The 12582-nt window shown below is 50.7% G+C and overlaps 1 protein-coding gene across 1 annotated transcript in view; it reads left to right on the top strand.

Annotated features, from left to right (window-relative positions):
- dnah5l (dynein, axonemal, heavy chain 5 like) overlaps nucleotides 1–12582 on the top strand; it is an 89586-nt gene that overhangs the window by 68926 nt on the left and 8078 nt on the right. The window contains exons 74-86 of the mRNA XM_075452492.1: nucleotides 1476–1580; nucleotides 1666–1779; nucleotides 4720–4896; nucleotides 4982–5176; nucleotides 5313–5468; nucleotides 6349–6531; nucleotides 7353–7523; nucleotides 7612–7863; nucleotides 9585–9711; nucleotides 9948–10069; nucleotides 10147–10296; nucleotides 10400–10564; nucleotides 12361–12578. Of these exons, the coding sequence (XP_075308607.1) occupies nucleotides 1476–1580; nucleotides 1666–1779; nucleotides 4720–4896; nucleotides 4982–5176; nucleotides 5313–5468; nucleotides 6349–6531; nucleotides 7353–7523; nucleotides 7612–7863; nucleotides 9585–9711; nucleotides 9948–10069; nucleotides 10147–10296; nucleotides 10400–10564; nucleotides 12361–12578 (2135 nt within the window). The remainder of the gene's footprint in view (nucleotides 1–1475; nucleotides 1581–1665; nucleotides 1780–4719; nucleotides 4897–4981; nucleotides 5177–5312; nucleotides 5469–6348; nucleotides 6532–7352; nucleotides 7524–7611; nucleotides 7864–9584; nucleotides 9712–9947; nucleotides 10070–10146; nucleotides 10297–10399; nucleotides 10565–12360; nucleotides 12579–12582) is intronic.

The raw sequence follows: 12582 nt of genomic DNA, 5'->3' as shown, positions 1-12582 counted from the left end.
AGCAGCGTGTCGGCAGCGTGTTGTGCCGGCAGCGTGTCGTGTCAGCATCGTGTCGGCAGCGTGTCAGCAGCGTGTCGAGTCAGCAGCGTGTCGTGTCAGCAGCGTGTCGTGTCAGCAGCGTGTCGTGTCGGCAGCGTGTCGTGTCGGCAGCGTGTCGTGTCGGCAGCGTGTCGGCAGCGCGTCAGCAGCGTGTCGTGTCAGCAGCGTAGTGTGTCGGCAGCGTGTCGGCAGCGCGTCAGCAGCGTGTCGTGTCAGCAGCGTGTCGTGTCAGCAGCGTAGTGTGTCGGCAGCGTGTCAGCAGCGTGTCAGCAGCGTGTCTGCAGCGTGTCGGCAGCGTGTCGGCAACGTGTCAGCAGCGTGTCAGCAGCGTGTCAGCAGCGTGTCGTGTCGGCAGCGTGTCAGCAGCGTGTCTGCAGCGTGTTGGCAGCGTGTCGTGTCGGCAGCGTGTCGGCAGCGTGTCGGCAGCGTGTCAGCAGTGTGTCTGCAGCGTGTTGGCAGCGTGTCGTGTCAGGAGCGTGTCGTGTCGGCAGCGTGTCTGCAGCGTGTCGGCAGCGTGTCGGCAGCGTGTCAGCAGCGTGTCAGCAGCGTGTCGTGTCGGCAGCGTGTCAGCAGCGTGTCAGCAGCGTGTCAGCAGCGTGTCTGCAGCGTGTTGGCAGCGTGTCGTGTCGGCAGCGTGTCGGCAGCGTGTAAGCAACGTGTCGGCAGCGTGTCAGCAGTGTGTCTGCAGCGTGTAAGCAGCGTGTCTGCAGCGTGTCGGCAGCGTGTCGCGTCGGCAGCGTGTCGTGTCGGCAGCGTGTCAGCAGCGTGTCGGCAGCGTGTCGTGTCAGCAGCGTGTCGGCAGCGTGTTGTGCCGGCAGCGTGTCGTGTCAGCATCGTGTCGGCAGCGTGTCAGCAGCGTGTCGAGTCAGCAGCGTGTCGTGTCAGCAGCGTGTCGTGTCAGCAGCGTGTCGTGTCGGCAGCGTGTCGTGTCGGCAGCGTGTCGTGTCGGCAGCGTGTCGTGTCGGCAGCGTGTCGGCAGCGCGTCAGCAGCGTGTCGTGTCAGCAGCGTAGTGTGTCGGCAGCGTGTCGGCAGCGCGTCAGCAGCGTGTCGTGTCAGCAGCGTGTCGTGTCAGCAGCGTAGTGTGTCGGCAGCGTGTCGGCAGCGCGTCAGCAGCGTGTCGTGTCAGCAGCGTGTCGTGTCGGCAGCGTGTCGGCAGCGCGTCAGCAGCGTGTCGTGTCAGCAGCGTAGTGTGTCGGCAGCGTGTCGTGTCGGCAGCGTGTCTGCAGCGTGTCGTGTCGGCAGCGTGTCGTGTCAGCAGCGTGTCGTGTCAGCAGCGTGTCGTGTCAGCAGCGTGTCGTGTCAGCAGCGTGTCGTGTCGGCAGCGTGTCAGCAGCGTGTCGTGTCAGCAGCGTAGTGTATCGGCAGCGTGTCGTGTCGGCAGCGTGTCGTGTCGGCAGCGTGTCTGCAGCGTGTCAGCTTGTGGATGTGTGTGCAGGCCAACCTGGCCATGCAGGAGGCTCGCCTGCTGCTCGCTCAGGCTGAACTCAGGAAAGCTCAGGACCAGCTGGATGCTAAACAGCGGGAGCTGGATGCCGTGCAGGTAAACGCACACTAATTCTGGACTGCACCGGATCCAAAGTATTCAGACGTGTATGTGACTGATGCGGCTTTAACGCGACCTTCAGGCTCTTTATGACGCTGCCATGAAGGAGAAGCAGGACCTGCAGGACGGCGCTGAGGCCTGCCGCCACAAGATGGCCAACGCCACGGCTCTGATCGACGGGCTGGGAGGAGAGAAGGTACGCTGTGGCCTGCCATCTCTCTCACGTTCATCCATCCAACCATCATTCATCCATCCATCCATCCATCATTCATCCATCCATCCATCATTCATCCATCCATCCATCCATCCATCCATCATTCATCCATTCATCCATCCATCATTCATCCATCATTCATCCATTCATCCATCCATCCATCATTCATCCATCCATCCATCATTCATCCATCCATCCATTCATCCATCCATCCATCATTCATCCATTCATCCATCCATCCATCATTCATCCATCCATCCATCCATCATTCATCCATCCATCCATCATTCATCCATCCATCCATTCATCCATCCATCCATCCATCCATCCATCCATCCATCCATCATTCATCCATTCATCCATCATCCATCCATCCATCATTCATCCATCCATCATTCATCCATCCATCCATCCATCCATCCATCCATCCATCCATCATTCATCCATCCATCCATCCATCATTCATCCATCCATCCATCCATCATTCATCCATCCATCCATCCATCCATCATTCATCCATCCATTCATCATTCATCCATCCAACCATCCATCCATTCATCCATCATCCATCCATTCATCCATCATCCATCCATTCATCATTCATCCATCCATCATTCATTCATCCATCCATCCATCCATCCATCCATCATTCATCCATCCATCATTCATCCATCCATCATTCATCCATCATTCATCATTCATCCATCATTCATCCATCCAACCATCCATCCATCATTCATCCATCCATCATTCATCCATCCATCCATCCATCATTCATTCATCCATCCATCCATCCATCATCCATCCATTCATCATTCATCCATCCATCCATTCATCCATCCATCCATCATCCATCCATCCATTCATCCATCCATCCATCATTCATCCATCCATTCATCCATCCATCCATCTATCCTTCCATCATTCATTAAGCTATCCATTCATTCACCAATCCATCCATCCATCATTCATGCATCCATCCATCCATCCATCCATCCATCCATCATCCATCCATCCATCCATCATTCATGTATCCATCCATCCATCCATCATTCATCCATTCATCCATCCATCCATCCATCCATCCATCCATCCATCATTCATGCATCCATCCATCCATTCATCCATCCATCCATCCATCCATCCATCATTCATCCATCCAACCATCCATCCATCCATCCATCCATCCATCCATCCATCCATCCATCCATCATTCATCCATCCATCCATCATTCATCATTCATCCATCATCCATCCATCCATCCATCCATCCATCCATCCATCATTCATCCATCCATCCATCATTCATGCATCCATCCATCCATCCATCATTCATCATTCATCCATCATCCATCCATCCATCCATCCATCATTCATCATTCATCCATCATCCATCCATCCATCCATCCATTCATCCATCATCCATCCATTCATCATTCATCCATCCATCATTCATTCATCCATCCATCCATCCATCCATCATTCATCCATCCATCCATCATTCATGCATCCATCCATCCATCCATCCATCCATCCATCATTCATCCATCCATCCATCCATCATTCATGCATCCATCCATCCATCCATCCATCCATCCATCCATCCATCCATCCATCCATCCTTCATCCATCCATCCATCATTCATCCATCCATCCATCATTCATGCATCCATCCATCCATCCAACCATCCATCCATCCATCCATCCATCCATCATTCATGCATCCATCCATCCATCATTCATCCATCCATTCATGCATCCATCCATCATCCATGGGGGGCGCGGCGGCGGCGGCACTGTAACACCATTCAAAGGATATCTGTTGGAACAGGGAAACACGAGTTAATGACCATAATAATATCACATATACATAAAGAGAGTAAAGTGAGGAAAGGTGTGACAGATGAGGCCCCCCAGCAGTCTGGGCCTATAGCAGCTTAACTATGGGATCTTTCAGGATTACCTGAGCCATTCCTATTCAAGGTAAACACAAGAAACCTGTGCTAACGAAAAAATAAATAAATAAATAAATAAATAAATAAATAAATAAATAAATAAAGGACCAGACTCAGTAAGTAATTCCCTATACTCCCTATATAGATCTGCTCCTCACACCACAACAACCATCAGCCACAAGCTACCTCAGCCTCTCACCAACTGCACACCAGTCACAGCGGGGTGGGGATGCAAACCCCACCCCGCTGTGACCCCAAAACCCCAAAAATTCATGCATCCATCATCCAATCATTCATTCATCCATTCATCTATTCATACATCCATCATTCATCCATTCATCCATCCATCATTCATGCATCCATCATCCATCATTCATCCATCATCCATCATTCATCCATTCATCCATCCATCCATCCATCATTCATGCATCCATCCATCCATACATCCATCATTCATCCATCCATCCATCCATTCATCCATCCATACATCCATCATTCATGCATCCATCATCCATCATTCATCCATCCATCCATTCATCCATTCATCCATCCATCATTCATGCATCCATCATCCATCATTCATCCATCATCCAGCATTCATCCATTCATCCATCCATCCATCCATCATTCATGCATCCATCCATCCATACATCCATCATTCATCCATCCATCCATCCATTCATCCATCCATACATCCATCATTCATGCATCCATCATCCATCATTCATCCATCCATCCATTCATCCATTCATCCATCCATCATTCATGCATCCATCATCCATCATCCATCCATCCATTCATTCATCCATCCATACATCCATCATTCATGCATCCATCATCCATCATTCATCCATCCATCCATTCATCCATCCATACATCATCCATCCCTCCTTCCATCCATCCATCATTCATTCATTCATCCATCCCTCCATCCATCTTCCCTCCTCCACCTCTGGTGCTGTTTCAGGTTCGTTGGACCGACAGCAGCACCGGGTTCCAGACTCAGATGGATCACCTGGTCGGGGACGTTCTTCTGTCCGCCGGCTTCCTGTCCTACGCCGGCCCGTTCAACCAGGAGTACCGCAGCCTGCTGCTGCAGCTGTGGAGGAGGGAGATGCAGGAGAGGCTCCTCCCCTTCAGCCCTGTAAGCCCCGCCTTAGCCCCGCCTCTTCCTGTTTTAGCACCATCAAACCCTTTATTTCTCCGACTAAACTTCCTGAACCGTGCAGGAGCTGAACGTGATCGATCTGCTGGTGGACAGCGCCACGGTGAGCGAGTGGAATCTGCAGGGTTTACCCGGCGACGACCTGTCCGTCCAAAATGGCATCGTGGTGACGAAGGCGTCCCGTTACCCGCTGCTGATAGACCCCCAGGGGCAGGGCAAGACCTGGATCCGGAGCAGAGAGCGGGACCGGCAGCTGCAGGTGAGGACGCATCTCAGGCCGAGCTGTGGGCCGGCGGGACTTTCTCTGTTTCCCTCAGTGTTTCCCTGCTTCCCTCAGTGTTTCCCTCAGTGTTTCCCTCAGTGTTTCTCTCAGTGTTTGCTTTGCTCTGTCTCAGGTGACGGCTCTGAACCATAAACACTTCCGGTCCCACCTGGAGGACAGCCTGTCTCTGGGGCGCCCCCTGCTGCTGGAGGATGTCGGGGAGGAACTGGACCCCGTACTGGACAACATACTGGACAAAAACTTCATCAAGTCTGGATCTACATACAAGGTGAGACAGATGAGTAGATTTACCTCCTCTCTGTAGGCTGAGTCGTTATGTTGCTGATGAGACCCACCACTGTTGTGTCATCTGCAAACTTGATGAAGTGGTTCGAATTGTATCTGACACAACAGTCATCAGTGTGAACAGTAACGGGCTAAGCACACATCCCTGGGGGACCCCGGTGTTCATGAAGGAGGAGTTTTTGCCAACTCTTACTGTCTGTGGGCTGTTTGTAAGGAAGTCCAGTAACCAGTTGCATAGTGGGGTGCTGATGCCTGTTGCGCCGAGTTTATTCACCAGGTGTTGAGGGATGACGGTGTTGAAGGCGGAGCTGAAGTCGATAAACAGCATCCACACATAACTGTTTTTGTTCTCCATACGTGCCAGGCATAGGTGAAGTGCTGTTGGGGGTCAAGCGTAGTGGGGAGACTGGATGTTATATGGGCCTTGACCAACCATTCAGAGCACTTCATCATGATGGGAGTGAGTGCTATGGGCCGGTAGTCATTCAGTGTTGAGGCTGGGGATTTCTTGGGTAGCGGTATGATGGCGTGGCTCAGAGAAGTGTTGTAGATGTCCGTGAGAACATCTGAGAGTTGGTAAGCACCAGAGATGGGGACTCAAGTCACTGTGACTTGGGCTCGAGTCGCTGTTTTGATGAGTTCTGACTTGACAAAAAATAAAAGACTTGAGACTCGACTCAGACTTGGAAGTTAAAGACTCGGCACTTGACTTGACTTGAGACACGATGACTTGAATGACTTGAGTGTTATTCAGTTCATGTTTTCAGTTTGAATATAATGGTTGCAAAGTTCACATGTTTGTAATAGTGTGGAAGTACTTTAGTCTTCAGTCACGAGTCAGACTCCTCGTCCCGCTCTTGCAGGTGAAGGTGGGAGACAAGGAGGTGGACGTGATGGCGGGCTTCACGCTCTACATCACCACCAAGCTGGCCAACCCGGCGTACAGCCCCGAGGTCAGCGCCAGGACGGCCGTGGTGGACTTCACCGTCACCCAGCGAGGTCTGGAGGACCAGCTGCTGGGCCGGGTCATCCTGCTGGAGAAACAGGTCACCGACGCTCGGCTGTGTCCCTTTAACGTGTCTCACACTGTACTTCTGGAGCCTTTTATTTCAGGAAATGTCTTATCTCAGGGCAGAGTTTCTGGCCAATGCTTCAACTTTTTGGCAGTTTGGTTTCTCAGTTATTTAATAGAGATTTTAAGTTTAAAGGGATAGTTCGCCTCTTTTGACATGAAGCTGTATGACATCCCATATCAGCAACATCATTTCTGAACATCTTCTTACCCCCTGCTGCGTCCTGTGAGCAGAGTTCCAGCCTCGTTTTGGTGTTGATGAAGGTAGTCCGGCTAGTTGGCTGGGGTTTAAAAAATAAACCGTTTTGCTTCTCAGAACAATATGTGTTCAACAGAGTAATACATTTGCATCACAAAATGGTTCTCCGACATGTGGCCATGTCCACATGTCCACATGTCCACATGTCCATGTGTTCACATGTCCACATGTCCACGTGTTCACGTGTCCACATGTCCACGTGTTCACGTGTCCACATGTCCACGTGTTCACGTGTCCACATGTCCACATGGCCACGTGTCCACGTGTCCACGTGGCCACATGTCCACATGGCCACATGTCCACATGTCCACATGTCCACGTGTCCACGTGTTCACATGTTCACATGTCCACATGGCCACGTGGCCACATGTCCACATGTCCACGTGTCCACGTGTTCACTTGTTCACATGGCCACATGTCCACATGTCCACATGTCCACATGTTCACATGTTCACATGTTCACATGTCCACATGGCCACATGTCTGCACAGCGTTCACCGTCCACATGTTCACATGTGCACATGTCTGTCCAACAGGAGCTGGAGGCGGAGCGGGGGGCGCTGCTACAGGAGGTGACCTTCAACAGGAGGAGGATGCAGGAGCTGGAGGACAGTCTGCTGCTCAGGCTGACCAGCACTCAGGGCTCCCTGGTGGAGGACCAGTCTCTGATCCAGGTCCTGAGAGTCACCAGGAGCACCGCTCAGGAGGTACGGCAGTCCGGCCCGCCGCTGTTACTCGTGTTTGTGGGAAACCTCAGAACATCTGACGGTTAAAGGGGAGGTTTCTGTCCTCCAGGTGAGCGAGAAGCTGTCCGTCGCCGCAGAAACGGAGGTGAAGATCAACCAGGCCAGGGAGGAGTACCGGCCGGTGGCCACCAGGGGGGGCATCCTGTACTTCCTGATGGTGGAGCTGTCGCTGGTCAACGTCATGTACCAGACGTCCCTGAGGCAGTTCCTGCGCCTCTTCGACTCGGCCCTGCGGGACTCGCCCAAGTCTCAGCTCACCTCCAAACGCATCAGTAGCATCATCGGCTTCCTCACCTTCCAGGTGGCGTTCAGCCGCCGGGCGTGGCGTCCCGGCCCGCTCAGCGGCTGTAACTTCCTGTCTGTAACTTCCTGTCTGTGACTTCCTGTCTGTGACTTCCTGTCTGTAACTTCCTGTCTGTAACTTCCTGTCTGTGACTTCCTGTCTGTAACTTCCTGTCTGTGACTTCCTGTCTGTGACTTCCTGTCTGTGACTTCCTGTCTGTAACTTCCTGCCTGTAACTTCCTGTCTGTAACTTCCTGTCTGTGACTTCCTGTCTGTGACTTCCTGCCTGTAACTTCCTGTCTCTAACTTAACATCCTGTCTGTAACTTCCTGTCTGTGACTTCCTGTCTGTGACTTCCTGTCTGTGACTTCCTGCCTGTAACTTCCTGCCTGTAACTTCCTGACTCTAACTTCCTGTCTGCAACTTCCTGTCTGCGACTTCCTGTCTGTGACTTCCTGCCTGTAACTTCCTGTCTGTGACTTCCTGTCTGTGACTTCCTGCCTGTAACTTCCTGTCTGTGACTTCCTGTCTGTGACTTCCTGCCTGTAACTTCCTGCCTCTAACTTCCTGCCTCTAACTTCCTGCCTCTAACTTCCTGTCTGCAACTTCGTGTCTGCGACTTCCTGTCTGCGACTTCCTGTCTGCGACTTCCTGTCTGTGACTTCCTGTCTGTGACTTCCTGTCTGCGACTTCCTGTCTCTAACTTCCTGTCTGCAACTTCCTGTCTGCGACTTCCTGTCTGCGACTTCCTGTCTGTAACTTCCTGCCTGTGACTTCCTGTCTGTGACTTCCTGTCTGTGACTTCCTGTCTGTGACTTCCTGTCTGTAACTTCCTGCCTGTAACTTCCTGTCTGTGACTTCCTGCCTGTAACTTCCTGCCTGTGACTTCCTGTCTGTAACTTCCTGTCTGTAACTTCCTGTCTGTGACTTCCTGTCTGTGACTTCCTGCCTGTGACTTCCTGCCTGTGACTTCCTGTCTGTAACTTCCTGTCTGTGACTTCCTGTCTGTGACTTCCTGTCTGTAACTTCCTGTCTGTGACTTCCTGTCTGTAACTTCCTGTCTCTAACTTCCTGTCTCTAACTTCCTGTCTGTGACTTCCTGCCTGTGACTTCCTGTCTGTGACTTCCTGTCTGTAACTTCCTGTCTGTAACTTCCTGTCTCTAACTTCCTGTCTCTAACTTCCTGTCTGTAACTTCCTGCCTGTAACTTCCTGCCTGTAACTTCCTGTCTGTAACTTCCTGCCAGTAACTTCCTGTCTGTAACTTCCTGCCTGTAACTTCCTGCCTGTAACTTCCTGCCTGTGACTTCCTGTCTGTGACTTCCTGTCTGTAACTTCCTGTCTGTAACTTCCTGTCTCTAACTTCCTGTCTCTAACTTCCTGTCTGTAACTTCCTGTCTGTAACTTCCTGCCTGTAACTTCCTGCCTGTAACTTCCTGTCTGTAACTTCCTGCCAGTAACTTCCTGTCTGTAACTTCCTGTCTGTAACTTCCTGTCTGTAACTTCCTGCCTGTAACTTCCTGTCTGTAACTTCCTGTCTGTAACTTCCTGTCTGTAACTTCCTGCCTGTAACTTCCTGTCTGTAACTTCCTGCCTGTAACTTCCTGTCTGTAACTTCCTGTCTGTAACTTCCTGTCTCTAACTTCCTGTCTGTAACTTCCTGTCTGTAACTTCCTGCCTGTAACTTCCTGTCTGTAACTTCCTGTCTGTAACTTAACTTCCTGTCTGTGTCTTCTTCAGGTGTTCTGCTTCACAGCCAGAGGTTTGTACGAGCAGCACCGGCTGCTCTTCACTCTGCTGTTGGCTCTGAAGATCGACCTGCAGGCGGGACGCATCTCACAGCCCGAGCTGCTGACCTTCATCAAAGGTTACGCTCTCCTCCTTCCTCCACCCTCCACCCTCCTCTTCCTCCCTCCCTCCCTCCCTCTTCCTCCTCCACCGTCCTCTTCCTCTTTCTCCTCTTCCTCCCTCTTCCTCCCTCCTCTTCCTCCCTCTTCCTCCCTCCTCTTCCTCCGTCTTCCTCCTCCTCTTCCTCCACCATCCACCTCCACCCTCCTCTTCCTCTCCTCTGCACCAATCAGAGTAAAGTCTGGCTCTCTTTAGGCGGCGCCTCTCTGGACCTGAACTCGGTGGCGCTGAAAGCCCGGCGCTGGATCCTGGACCAGACGTGGCTGAACCTGGTGCAGCTCTCGGCTCTGCCTCCGTTCTCTCAGATCCTGACCCAGGTGAGAGCTCAGAACCTCCGACGGTGGGACGGGTGGAGGTGACCCAGCTGCAGGACTCACGCTTCTGTTGCATCCAGGTGAGCCAGAACGAGCGCGCCTGGAGGGCGTGGTTCGACCATCCGGCTCCGGAGGACGCCCGGCTGCCCGACGGGTACGAAGAGAAGCTGGACACCTTCCGGAAGCTGCTGCTGGTCCGGAGCTGGAGCCCAGACCGGACCGTGGCTCAGGTGTGGAGGCTGGTTCTTAGGCTGGTTCAGAGGCCGGTTCTGTTCTGAGGCTGGTTCTGCTCAGAAGTGTTCGTGCTAACAGAGGTGTGACATCTGTGTGCAGGCGCGCCGCTACATCTCCGAGTCGCTGGGCCAGCGGTACGCGGAGGGTTCGGTGCTGGACCTGGACGCCATGCTGGCCGAGAGCGACAACCGAACGCCGATGGTGTGTCTGCTGTCGATGGGCTCCGACCCGACGGAGAACATCGAGAGACTCGCCAAGAGCAAGGTGAGAAAGACCATCAATAGGGATTAGAATAGTATCGACCCGATACTCGTACTCTTAAAGTGACCGCGATCAGAGGGTGTCCAAGTCCAGGTGTGCCGTGGGATTTTGAGACAACCAGACGTTATTATTGCAATATAAAACTACACAAAAATAATTATTTTTTAATTTACCATATTAGTACTTTTTATGCACTCATTTCATAATACAGAGGCAAACTCTATACCTAAAAAAAATATTGAAAAAAAATCCTCAGAGAACTCATATTTCGCTGTTAACGCAGTTGCGCAGGTGGGAATTATGAGACTGTGACACATCAAAGGCTGAAGGACAACTTTAAAACAGAGAAAGAGGGAAAATGGAGCGCTTTGTGGTGTGGAGCAAACCACCAATAGGTGCAGAGACTGCCGACAACCCACCACCGAGAGAAAAGAGGAAAAAACTGTCAGCTGACAGTATCATGAAAGTTACCCGTGTTATGGCTTCAGTTGGACCGGGGATGTCAACAATCCTAAGCCCGAGTGCGTCCTGTCGTGAGAAGTTAGCTAATGCTAACTTAACTGCTAGTTATCTAATGCTAACTTAACTAATTCTAACTTAACTGCTATTTATCTAATTCTAACTTAAATGCTATTTATCTAATTCTAACTTAACTGCTAGTTAGCTAATGCTAACTTAACTGCTATTTATCTAATTCTAACTTAAATGCTATTTATCTAATTCTAACTTAACTGCTAGTGAGCTAATGCTAACTTAACTGCTAGTGAGCTAATGCTAACTTAACTGCTAGTGAGCTAATGCTAACTTAACTGCTAGTGAGCTAATGCTAACTTAACTGCTAGTTAGCTAATGCTAACTTAACTGCTATTTATCTAATGCAGTGTTCCCCAACCCTGGTCCTCAAGGCACACTGCCCTGCATGTTTTCCATGTTTCCCTGTTCCAGCACACCTGATTCAAATAATTGGGTCGGGTCTTAAAGCTCTCCAGAAGGCTGAGGACGACCCATTTATTTGAATCAGGTGTGCTGGAGCAGGGAAACATGGAAAACATGCAGGGCAGTGTGCCTTGAGGACCAGGGTTGGGAAACACTGATCTAATGCTAACTTAACTGCTAGTTATCTAATGCTAACTTAACTGCTAGTGAGCTAATGCTAACTTAACTGCTATTTATCTAATTCTAACTTAACTGCTATTTATCTAATTCTAACTTAACTGCTAGTGAGCTAATGCTAACTTAACTGCTATTTATCTAATTCTAACTTAACTGCTATTTATCTAATTCTAACTTAACTGCTATTTATCTAATTCTAACTTAACTGCTAGTGAGCTAATGCTAACTTAACTGCTAGTGAGCTAATGCTAACTTAACTGCTAGTGAGCTAATGCTAACTTAACTGCTAGTTAGCTAATTCTTCTGCATCGAATATTTTACATGATATGAGTGATAACACGTGTTATAAGGTCTATTTTGCACAATAGGTGTGCCTTGAGATTTTTACTTGTCCTTTGGTTTGCTTTGGACACAAAAAGTTTAGGAACCACTGGGTTAGTGAGACCGAAACCTGTCTTCCAATTTATTGCATCTTTTTTGTGGTAGAAGTATCGGCATCGGTACTCGGTATCGGCATCGGTACTCAGATCCAAGTATCGGTATCGTATCGTTTGAAAAAAAGTGGTATCGCTGCATCCCTAACCAGCAAATATTATCAGGAGGAAGGTTCGAGGGGTGCAGAAGACAAAAACATTCGGGTCAAAGTTTAAAGTGTTTGATTTGAAGTGTTTGTTCTCCGCCTGCAGGGGGCGCCGTGCCGTCCCGTCTCCATGGGTCAGGGCCAAGAGGTGCACGCTCGCCGGCTGCTGGCCAGCAGGATGACGGACGGCGGCTGGCTCCTCCTCCAGAACTGCCACCTGGGGTTGGACTTCCTGGATGAGCTGCTGGAGGCGGTTACCATGGCAGCACCGGCCAGCATGCACAAAGGTTTCCGGCTGTGGCTGACGACTGACGTACACCCGAGGTAG

The sequence above is a fragment of the Odontesthes bonariensis genome, chromosome 20, assembly GCF_027942865.1.
Source record: "Odontesthes bonariensis isolate fOdoBon6 chromosome 20, fOdoBon6.hap1, whole genome shotgun sequence".
Classification (NCBI taxonomy): Eukaryota; Metazoa; Chordata; class Actinopteri; order Atheriniformes; family Atherinopsidae; genus Odontesthes; species Odontesthes bonariensis.
The sequence above is the reverse complement of the archived record's forward strand: the minus strand, read 5'-3'. Positions and strand labels throughout refer to the sequence as shown.